Source organism: Ascaphus truei, chromosome 4, assembly GCF_040206685.1.
Source record: "Ascaphus truei isolate aAscTru1 chromosome 4, aAscTru1.hap1, whole genome shotgun sequence".
NCBI classification, from domain to species: domain Eukaryota; kingdom Metazoa; phylum Chordata; class Amphibia; order Anura; family Ascaphidae; genus Ascaphus; species Ascaphus truei.
This window is the reverse complement of record NC_134486.1, coordinates 98691319-98703974: the sequence shown is the minus strand read 5'-3', so window position 1 is coordinate 98703974 and position 12656 is coordinate 98691319. Positions and strand designations below refer to the sequence as shown.

Sequence of the window (12656 nt, the reverse complement as noted above, 5' to 3'; positions counted from 1 at the left end):
CCAACCTTGCAGTCTCATGAGGAATACACATTGGATATCTTAATTTCGCCTGCAACCTTTTTCCCTCACTGCCTCTTAGCTGTGGAACTCCCTCACACACAATATACGCCAAGCATCTTCTCTCCCCACCTTTAAATAAAACCTAAAAACTCCCCTGAATGAAGCATTTCAATAGCCTGGACTCATGCCTACTGCTCCACACCCAGTCGCACTTACCATTCCCAACCTTTGTGGTCAAGTGCTGCCAATCACTGCTCTTTCTTATTCACTGACAATAATTCTCCTAACATACCACTTAGATTGTAAGCTCTCTAAGGCAGACACGCCCTTTCTTACCATTTCATTTTAGGTTTGTTGCACTTATTGTATTATAATTCCCTGTAATTTATTGTCTCTCATGTAAATTGTGGCCTGCATTGGTGGTGCGACTGTATACAAACAAAAATATACATACATTTATTTGCCTTTATTGTATGTAGCCAAACAAACACATTTCTGTATTTTCATACAACATTTTAAATGAGGTGTAGGCAGCTGTATGGATTTTACATACTGTATATCAAGAATAATTGGATATATTTGCATTATTGGGTTCTTTTTATTAGAAAAAAACGCAAACTGTGTTTCATTCATTTTGTTTTGTATCTTCACAGCCCCGGCACTAGCATCCATTTTTGAACCCATGAAGAATGTACAAGGGTCATTTCTTGCAGATGACTATTCCATGTACGTGTGTCACAGACACAAACACTATCCACAGCTGCATATCCGGAAAGCCAGGTAACAGAACCGTTGTTCAACGTTATGAGGTTAACTGTGTTCATTCAAAGGCGCAAAGCATGATAATACTCTAAAAACACATTATTTGTTGTGTTTAACAGTTGGGATACTTTGTGACAACCTAAGAATCGTTGTATTCTATATATTCCTTTACAATAGCTGCGATTTGTATCATCTTGCCATCTTGCATGTTTACTTGTCTAGAACAGGGGTTGGGAACCAACAGGTCAGGTTTTCAGGATATACCTGCTTCAGCAGAGGTGGCTCAATCAGTGGCTCAATCAGTGGCTCAGTTGAAGACTGCACCATCTGCGTTGAAGCAAGAATATCCTGAAAACCTGACCTGTTAGTGGCCCTTGAGGACTGGAGTTGCTCACCCCTGGTCTAGAAGCAGACAGAAGTAGAAGAAGAATTGGCATCCTTAGGAAGATTCAGTTCTCCTTAAAGGTTTTTTTTTTTTTTTTTAAATGAGATTTAAATGGCCATCCAATAGTAAGCCACAACCAATGAGGTTGCAGTTTCCTATTGGCCAAAGATTTGGCAGCCATTTGTTTCCAGATGTAAACTTGTAGCATCACTGGTAAGTATCTCGAATCCCGGGCGGTGATCCCCTGAGCTGAAAATAGTGGGGTTTGGCTGATGGGGGTCGGGACCATAATAGGTTTAAAGAGGCACAGGTGAAATAATAATAATAATAGCATGTTCTTGTATAGCGCTTCTAGTTATACATAGCGCTTTACAGAGACATTTTGCGGGCACAGGTCCCTGCCCCGTGGAGCTCACAATCTATGTTTATGGTGCCTGAGGCACAGGGAGATAAAGGGCCTCATGCAGTAAGCGTTGATAAGGGAAATATGGCCATGTTATAGCCAAAATTGGGTTTGAGATTCAGTAAGCGCCGATAAGTGCTTCATATCGCCAGGTTTCGGAGCCGATAATTTGGTTATGGCCAGTCGCCTGCCGATAAGCCTGTTTTCGACACTGATCGCCACTTTTTTAAATCGGCTGGATTCAACAAAAAAAAACAGCTTATCGGGGCTGATCGGCACTACGAAATTGAGATGTTATGGCCGATTTCTCCCGCCAACTAAAGTTGGCATTTTGGACGGGAGAACGATCGCTAAGGCTGCCGGAACGGCACTTAGAAAAAAAAAATCTTCTGTACATCAATGGAAGTCAATGGAGCGGGGACGTATAACAGTATAGTACTGTTTACGTTTCATTGCTCACAATACAAGGGGGATTTGCATTACAGTGTGGGGGCATTCCCTGCATTGTGTCACAGCTGACGTGTCTTATTTGCATAACATTCGACTTTTACATGTTTTCAGCATTTGCGGGTCACATTACTCATCATGTGATGATGTGGCAAGGGAAAATACTATACTACACTCTTAAAGGAGAACCTCACATCATATCACACATTTTACTCAACTCAGCGACAATTATTTACATGATGTCACACATGTCACACATGTCACACATACACAGTATATTCATCTTCCTTTACATTACACAATGCTTGTAATGTGACACGCATCTTTAAACGTTCATGTACATCTGTATTCTCATGTTTACATATACTTTTGGGTCCTCCCTATTTTCATGACGTCACTTATTGGACGCTCAATCACATTGCATGTTTACATTGTAACCGTTGCATTACAAGCACTTCAACCTAACTTATACACACATGTACAGTAATTCATCATTGGGACACCTTGTAAACTCATTCTATACCAACTATCCTCCTTACACAAATGCATGCATATGCACACGACTATTCATTGTTGCCAACATGTCACAATAACATGGATAATTACACATGTTACACAAAACTTTTCCCACGTCAATCTCAGCCTTTTTGTCTCATTACATGACTGACTCTTGCGTTCACAAGTGTTACATGCATTGCACATGCAACTATTTATTTGCAAGCAATCTTTGTACAAAGCTTCACGTCACATCATTGCCAAATATCATCATTCCCTGCAGAATACACACAACAAATACTTAGAACAACAAGTGCACACAGCTTGCCACAGAAGTACTTTATTATGTTAATGTAACACCTTGCATTTTACTATGTCACCTGACATCATCACATACCTATTTAAAGGACGCACATTACCTGCTCATTCACAGCTACTCATTTCAAAATGTTGCGAATGTTTAGGAGACGCAGGAACATTCTTTTCTATGACATGCTTGATGATCAAGAGAATCATATAGGGCAAGGTAGGGACACACCGAGGGACAGTGACAGTGACGCGGATACGACAGGGACAGGGAGAGGGACAGGCCGAGGGACAGGTAGAGGGACAGGAGATCAGAGGAGAAGACAGAGGAGACAACTTGTGCCTCGTCCGCGTCTGTACAGGGAGAGAACCCTGTTAGATGGGATGAGTGAGGAGGAGATTGTAAGTCGCTATCGTTTGAGTTCAGCAGCAATCTTAGCTCTTTATGAGGAGATAAGGGGGGATTTAGATTTTTTCACAGCCAGAGGTCGTGCAGTCCCTGGGCTTGTTAAAATGCTGTGCTCATTACATTATCTTGCTTCCGCGTCATACCAGACAACTGTGGGCATAGTGGGCGGGGTCTCGCAATCTACATTCTCGCGGGCCTTGACCCAGTTTCTCTATGCACTCAATAGACGCGCTAGGAATTATATTCATTTTCCTACAGAGGCGACAGAGTGGCTGGAAGTCAGGACTGGCTTTTATAATATAGCAGGGATACCATCTGTGCTGGGTGCAATCGATTGCACACATGTTGCTTTGATTGCACCTAGTCAGAGTGAGCATGTGTACCGCAATCGGAAGCACTACCATTCACTCAATGTACAGGTGGTATGTGATGCGACGATGAGGATAATGCATGTGGTACCCAAGTTCCCTGGTTCCAGTCACGATTCCTCTATCCTGAGGAACTCTTCAGTCTTCCATGCGTTCGAAGAGGGACATTTTGAACCTGGTTGGCTGCTGGGTGAGTACAGATTTACATGTTCTAACACAAAACACATGTTGATTTAGGAATGTTGGCATTGTACAATTTGATCACTAATGTCAGCTTATGTGTGCTCCATTCATTATAGGTGACTCAGGATACGGAATTAGGCCGTGGCTCTTGACTCCGGTGCTAAACCCTCAAACTGAAGCAGAGGACAGGTACAATGCAGCCCATATATCTACAAGATCTGTTATAGAGAGGACATTTGGCCTACTCAAGACCAGGTTTAGGTGTCTGGACAGAACTGGTGGGGCTCTTCTATACAAGCCTCAAAAAGTGTCTGATATTATCCTTGCCTGTTGCATTTTGCACAATGTTGCACTCAGGCACAATGTACAGTCAGACCTAGCTGAGGCTTTGGTAGACGAGCATCCCACCCATGTAGCTGCTGAAAATGAACAAACAGCCAGTGGTGGCCAGACACGACAGAATCTCATCAATTCATTTTTTTCTTGTAAGTACAAACTCATATGTTCCTAGTACTACTTTTATAGTTTAATTATGTTATATTAACAATAATGTTTCTTTATATAACCTTCTGTTAGGACACAGATGAATATGGGTTGCACACCTTTCTTTTCTCTGCTGTGTGCACAAAGGGATGTGGCACCGGTATGTTATTGTTGCACAGGTTATATAATCCCTCTTCAATTGTACTTTAGTTGTGTGTATGTGAATACAACTTGGGTAACAAAGCAATAATATTTTAGCATTGTGTTATTCCTTATGCTAAGACAAAACACATATTATGCCCATAATCATTCATGCTTCTTGTATGCTTACATACAATGTTATTGGTCCAGTGTAACATGTACATCCATATGATGTGTACACCAGGCAGATTTACATTTTGAATGTCATGAAATATACATGGTGTTGTACATTTAACACCAAATACACACTTTGCTGTGTTGTTTACGGTACTGAAGATGGCATGTCAATGTTTGCAATTTATATATTGTTCCTTTGCATTATAGGTATATCTCCAGTATGACTGATCATGGTATGTATATTTGCTGACATCTCTCATAAGATGTGGCTACCTCAATCTTCCTATAATTATTGGAACTAAAAACCCAACATATTGGTTTAAACACAAATGTTACATATATGTACTTTCTGTATCATGTATATGCATTTAGCTACTCTTGAGCTTTCATGTGCATTGTATTACAAAATGATTACTCACATTTCATCACATTTTATGTATGTTTCCTTATAATTTCCATTAATGTAATATAGAGGTGGTTGGAGAAAAGGGGATAACTGTACTTATTTGTTTACTTACGGGAGCACATTCATCACTAGCATAGACACACTTTTTAAGACAACTGTTTGTGTCTCTATCAATTGGTGTAGGATCCATGTATAACACCGACAAATGATAACACCAGCTTTATTATGGTAGCTTATATCATCATATTGACTATACTATGTATTTCTAAACGATTAATAAACACAGTAAACTATAGTTAGTTAGGTTAATGAAATATACACAGAAACGTACTTCATAACATGATGGTGATGTCATATTCAGAACATCATGCATTGGAGGGGACCATAACATCTGGCCAGTAACATTATTTGCTACAGTCCCAAACCATTTTATCGACATACCCATGTAACAAGAGATTTTAAAAATAAATGGCTACTTGGTTGTAAGTGTCCTTTACATTGGGAGAAGGAGTGGCTCACTGAGTAAAGACACATACTGGCACTGATAGTTTGAAGCAGGGGAGTCTGGTTCAATTCCTGGTGTGGGCTCCTTGTGACCTTGGCCAAGTCACTTTATCTCCCTGTGCCTCAGGCGGCACAAAAACATTTGTACGTTCCACGGGCCAGGGACCTCAGGCTGAAACATGTGTCTGTAAATCGCTGCGTACAACTAGCAGCCCTATACATGAACATGCTCATATTATTATTATTATTATTGTTACATAGTTTCGACAGTCATACGTTCCATTACACAATAGAATACACAAATGTGTTAGCAGAGTGGGAATGGTTGTTATATAAAAAACACACCATGTCATAAAATGTTAGTAGTCATTAAAGAACACTCAATAAAAATTCAAGAGGCACTATTTTGCAACATCATTATGTTAATTAAGTGCTTATGCAATATAGGCATAAGGGTATCACTTTTTTAATTGTTTGTTAATAAGCGCTGCAAGCAATATAAAATTAGTTCCATATGTAGTATAGTAGTCGGTGGCTCCTCCTCACAATCATCTCATATAAAGGTAGACTCTTCTGAAATCATACATTGATCCGATTGTATCTTCCCCGACATCTCTGAAATACAGCAAACACATGATGGTCAAAGATGGCACCTTACTAGATATGCATCCGTGACAACGCGTTACGCAGCTCTATATGATTGTGTAGATACACACGTCAGTCACTTATATGTTAGAAGTAAAACTGTTCATCAGTATGTAATGTTTCTTTAAATTTGTAGCAGGCATAACTATGTATAAGAAGTGAACGTTGCCTGTATACTGAAAGATGTGCGCGCACATCTTTGTGTGCGCACGCACTTCACGCTTGGCTCCACTAACTGTTAGCGCATGCGCAAAACAAAGCGTACGTTGTGCGTTCAATACATGTTGAAAATACCAGTAAACATAACATCTTTATTTCAAATACAATGAAGACGAAACTACATTCGTTCTAAACGAGTACATCTGTATTCTTTTTAAACAGACGTGTTTGAACAGAAAGCACGGCCGATAACACAATGCGCAAATGCAATACGTGTGACGTCATGTTAAGCCAGCGTGAAACGCACGCTAACACTCCTCCCACTCAATTAACATTCGGCTAACGCCCAGGGTACGCCTACAAACACTGAGCCGCACGCATCACACACTGCAGTTACCGTTACTATAACAAAACATGACAGCCAATAGGCTTTGAGGCGCGCACGTCGCTTGGGGGCGGGACTTACATCACTAATCCTTTTTAAGGACGCCTTGGCCCATGACAAGGGTCCCACGTCATACGTGGTGGACCCGGTTTTCAATGTTGTAGATGTTGCATGATAACAAAACAGGTATGTGTTAGAGTAATGGTAAAATGTTGCTAATATGTTTAAAGGGATAGGAAAGTACGTATATTTATTCCGTCAGCAATGTGTACTACTCTTTCAGGTCCTACTATATTGTATTAGGAAACAATTTGTTTGTGATCGCTACATGTTATGCAGTCTGCAATGTTACGCTGTATCCACGCATTGAAAGTGAAAATGGTGGTTACAAAAAAAAAAAAAATTTAAACGCAGAGTCAACGCATAACGATTGTTATATTTACCATTCTTCTAGAATTAACTCTTCGCCTGGCTGCAACTGGTCGCTCCAGAAATGCAAGCCATTTTCATCCACGCTTAACCCAACCGCTGAATCCAGTATGGCACATATCTCCTCCAGGATGCGCTCATAGGAATCGCCACTGCTTTCTTCAAATAATTGGTCGGGAGGTAGGTTCATTTCTTCCGGTTCCCATTCCAATGCAATTTCAGCTGAAAGGCTTGGTACATAATCATAGTACTTTTGTTCTTGTACAATGTGGGTTTCAGGAATGGAGGCTGCAGATATTGCAGCACGTATCGATTCAAACGGATCAGTAGTAGCGGATACATTGCTATTGCCATTAGGAATAAATATGCCTTTCACGACAATATAAGTGCCGTCTTTCAGGAGAAATTGTTTTTCCGGGGCAATCTTCCAGAAACCATAGGTGTGTTGTAGCTTATCCTGGTCACGTTCAAAAAAGTCATTACTTGATAAAGTGAATCTTATTGAGGAATTAAAATTCCGTGCATGCTTACGGTCTTGGTAATAAGGATATTTTGCTCGAATGAAATCATCGATTTGGCGTGTGCTTGCTTTCTGTCCGCGACTGTTCAAGATGGCTTCACAGATCATGTACTTATACCCTAAAAGGGGATTAATATTGTTAACGAATTCATCAGCCATGTCTGAGTAGCACAAAAGCTGTGTGCAGGTCTGTGTTATTTGCTCATCAAAATGAATGTGCTGAATGGCTAACAAACTCCTGTTTTTCCTTGTCAAGGTCAACAAAAGTAACTACTTTGACTCCTTATTTCAAACGCCAATTGGATTTGTTTGTCTAATTGGGTTAACAGTTGTGGTTCGTGATATGGGACTGTGGGAGAAACATTTCTCCTTCTTTTATCTCGTTTGTGAAAAACATCCCTAGACTGTGAATCCGTTCACATAGTGTTTTTTTGAAAACTAACAAAGACCAGTGTGTGAAAATATTTCTTAGCCAGGCATATCAGTAAAAACACACCTGCAAAAAGAAATGTTTTTTCCCCGCTTACATTTCTGTGTGTATGTGAAAGTCTGGTTAACTCCCTGTCTGCATGAGTTTAAATACGTGTGTATATATATATATATATATATATATATATATATATATATGTATATATATATAAATATATCTCTTATAAAAATATATATATATTTATATATAATATTTTTTTTTTTTTTATATTGCAGGAGTACACACAACATTGATGGCATTAAGTATACCTTGTATGAAACCTATTTAAATGGTGAGAAACATGATTGAATTAAGTAATAAACATTTGTTTAAGCACAATACTGTTAGAGTCTCATACTTAGGATATTTCTCAAACATTAGGCCTGTATTATTAAAATAGTGTTTTCACAAGGAAGCATGAAGTGTATTAGTTTGTGTATACCAGTTTATATAGTACTATATATATATATATATATATATATATATATATATATATATATATATATATATATATATATATATATATATATATATATATATATATACACACATATATACATATATATATACACATATATACATATATATATACACATATATACATATATATATACACATATATACATATATATATATACACACTCACACACTCACACTCACACTCACTCAGTGTGTGTGTGTGTGTGTGTGTGTGTGTGTGTGTGTGTGTGTGTGTGTGTGTATATATATTATTATACATTCTGAGATGTTATAGAAACGAACACACAACTGATTAAAGGACAAAATTACAATGGCCAAGCAAGGCAAAGGTAAGTAATAATTTACACATAATCCTGCTGTACACATACAAGAAAGATGTTTGCACTTACTTAGGTGTTTTAATAATTGCATGTGACTAATATGCATATGCAATTCTTACATCAATTAACACACCCAAATGCAATGTTTTGCTGCAAAGTCAATGGCAGCTTCTCTAAACTTAGCAACTGGCTCCTGGTGGACCATTACTGAACAGACGATTACAACATAAATATTTATAACACAATTAATTATGAGTGTTAACATTTCCAAAACTTCACGTGTACAAGAACATAGTTGAAAGTTTGGAAACAACACAGTCTTCAGCATACATACAATAGTAATTAGATAATCTGAAGTCAACAAAACAAGGCCAAAGACATATTTTCTGAATTATAACATTTATTTTTTTTGTTCCTTTTGCGAGCGAGTAACAGGCCTGCTTGTTGTCTCTTGAATTTTCCTTTTTCTTTTGCCACCAACTTTAGGCACAACAGAGCCACTTTGAGTGGCCTCTGGCACTTCACGGGCAGGGCTTGTGGCCAGTGACTGTTCACCTACGGGGCTTGTGGCCAGTGACTCACCTACAGGGCTTGTGGCCAGTGACTCACCTACAGGGCTTTTGGGCAGTGATTCACCTACAGGGCTTTTGGGCAGCGATTCACCTACAGGGCTTTTGGGCAGCGATTCACCTACAGGGCTTTTGGGCAGCGACTCACCTACAGGGCTTTTGGGCAGCGACTCACCTACAGGGCTTTTGGGCAGCGATTCACCTACAGGGCTTTTGGGCAGCGACTCACCTACAGGGCTTTTGGGTAGTGACTGTTCACGGACAGGGCTTGTGCCCAGTGACACATGTGAGCAAGTTGGTAGACACTGCACAAGTGATGGTTGGTCTGTTTCATGTGTGTCTTGTTTTGTTTTTGTCGCCTCCTTTGTAGGTGTCTGCTGCTGAATTTGTACAGATGGCAGCGGTAGGATGTCATCAGGAACCTGCACAGCAATGTCTGCTACTTGACCGGTAACATTTGGGCCTGGTGAATGAATATCAGATGAATGTGGTGAAAACTGACCTGCATGAACAGATCCTGGCTGGGAGGTGTTGAATTGTGGTACATTAGTCATTCTCCAGTAATTAGCTTGTGTTTGCTGAACAACTAATGCTTCGAATGAGGTGTTGATTTTTTGCAACTGTTTAGGCACTTCAATGAAGACTCTGTGGAGATGTGCCAATTGTGATACTGTTTCTTCCTGCAGTCCAATCATCCTTTCCAGCACTGTCATCATGTCTGAATGGCGACGATTTTCTGCGTCCACTATTTTTCCCTCTGAAGCTACAATTGCATCGTATGTGGAAGTTGATGGACGATTTGGCGGTACAACAGTTTCTATTGGCACCTCTTCATGGTCACATGATTGTATTTCAGTCTCTTCTGTGGCGTCATCCTCATCATACTCATCATCCTCATCACCATGATGTTCTAAAAAGAAATGTACACATTATTAAATGGCATGTTAATGTATGCTGTGTTACTATGTAATTGTACTGTGTCCTAAGTAACACCTAACATGTTAGCATACGTTTTATAACCTCATTAAAAACTACCTTGACTTACGAATAATGTTTGGACTCAGTATGAAATATGAATGAATGAAAAGTTGCTCTAAACTCAGAAGTCCTACATGATAATTAACATCACTAACACAATACATGTTGCCTTACACTTAATTTTCACTGACACTAAGTAATCCTATTTAAAGAAGATGTGCAAAACAAATAATGCACATGACAACATAACATATAGAAGAGCACATATTATATGGCCAGCAAATGATACACTCACCTTCTAGTAGTGTTGAGCTGGCTGACCCAGGTGAAGACACTTGTTCCATCTCAGGTGACACATGTCCTCCAGGGGCAACTATATATAACAATAACATAAGTTTTACATTTACATGTGTAAATATTGAACAAACACTTATTGTATGTTCTGTATTTATGATTAACTAACAACATCAGTTCCTTAACCGAAAATGTGTGTGAAAGTGAACATAAATAGTTGTAATAACACTGTACATGCCTGTGTACTTAGAATTTTTGAGTTCCCTAACATACAACATACTATGTTTCTGCAGTAATGCGTGAGGATAAATAGATTAAATGAGTACATAAAAATCATATGTTGTGTAGTGATATCAGTATCATAATGTACATAACTATCATGAGATGACCATTCACAATGGTTATCATGAAGGTGGTCATATTGCAAAAAGTGTTGTTTTTGGTAGAGGATATGTGTGGTACATTAATCGAAGATGTGGCACACCTGAATGTGGCTGTGACTCAACAAGACAACACATGCAGTGTGTGATAATGTGTCTTTCATAGTAGTTCAACTATAGATATGAGTGAACTAATGTGTGACGTACGCTTTGATAAGTAATGAGTTGTTGGGGCATTTAGTAGCTAGAGTTAAGCTTTCAAATGAGTGTGATTAACTTCAGTTGTGCTATTCAGGTTGTAAGAAAGGTATTCCCTTCCCCAAAAAGCCTAATCAGCCACACCTTTCAATGACTTGAAACAGGTGCAAATGGTGTGAACTAAGTTGACCGTGAAATGAGGCTGTAATTAGTGTGTGTGCTGAACCCCACCCCCTCTGTTGAAGTGTATGCTGTGATGAGATATTAATTGCAGCTGCTTTAACACAATGGTAGATGAGCTAAGTAGTCATCTGCAGTGTTTAAGTTATGAAAACAATGACATAACATATGCTACGTGTGCCTCATTATGCTGTCTGTATATGACATAAAGCAAAAATGGACCTTTTCATAAGCAACTATAGATGTGTTAGTGCCAGTGATGTTTGTAGGCCGTTACATGCAATTTCTTTGATGCATGCTTAAAATAGGCAGTAATGTCATGTTTGTCGGAGTAAAATCAATAAAATACACAATAACATGATACATATTTCTGTTCTGTACCTGTAGCTACTAATAATTTCTCATGAACATGTGTTACACATGTGTACTACCCTGTTGTTCCCCATCTTCGCCCACCATCAATTGCTTCCACTGCAGCTATGCATTTTGGGAATTCACATGTAAATGAGCACGCAATGGCACGTGCTATATTAGTTACTGCTTTTAGTAGGACTACTACATATATGTCTATTTTGAGATATATATATACAGAATCAGACATATACATATATAGATGCAGGTATGCTTATATTGTGAAGACAGTATAAAAAGCAGTGTAACTATGCAAAATAACTGTAAGCAACGACACGCCTAGTACAGTAATATTTATCACCTGCTGGAAATTGTGACGGATAAATTCCAATGTCACGGTCACCAGCCAAGCCTTCCACGACGACGGTAAGTAATTTTGGCCGAAGCAGCTCCTCCAATGGAGTCAATATGAGACGTTGTGGTGTGGGCCCACCTCCAGTGCCAGTAGCATGCACGCGTTGGTCTTGTATTTTCTTTTTCAATTTGGACCTAATATCATCAAATCTTTTCCGACAATGATACTTGTCCCTGACACTATTCCCACAGGCATTGACACCAATGACTATTGTGTCCCACATTTCTTTTTTGCTTGCTGCACTTGTCCGCCCTTGAAAAACATATAAAAGATATGAGGTAAATGAATAATAATATAAGCACCAGTTTCCTACACTGCTAGCTGTTCCAAGTGATAGCAAACATGCTGTTTTATGTGTAATATGTGCAGCACATGAGCATTCACTACTAAACCTATACATGTAAGCAAGGTTGCA

At 39.1% G+C, this 12656-nt stretch overlaps 2 protein-coding genes across 7 annotated transcripts in view; one reads left to right on the top strand and one right to left on the bottom strand.

Annotated features, from left to right (window-relative positions):
- Nucleotides 1-12656, top strand: part of CFAP61 (cilia and flagella associated protein 61) — a 346774-nt gene that overhangs the window by 23169 nt on the left and 310949 nt on the right. For all 6 annotated transcript variants that reach the window (XM_075596251.1, XM_075596250.1, XM_075596248.1 and 3 more), the window contains one exon: nucleotides 654-780. In XM_075596251.1, coding sequence (XP_075452366.1) covers nucleotides 654-780 — 127 coding nt within the window. The remainder of the gene's footprint in view (nucleotides 1-653; nucleotides 781-12656) is intronic.
- On the bottom strand, nucleotides 9567-10790 carry LOC142491853 (uncharacterized). Its single transcript, XM_075594670.1, has 3 exons — nucleotides 10719-10790; nucleotides 9621-10355; nucleotides 9567-9574 (listed from the first exon to the last, which is right to left on the bottom strand). The coding sequence occupies exons 1-3, from the start codon at nucleotides 10765-10767 to the stop codon at nucleotides 9567-9569; spliced, it is 792 nt and encodes a 263-aa protein (XP_075450785.1). The 5' UTR covers nucleotides 10768-10790.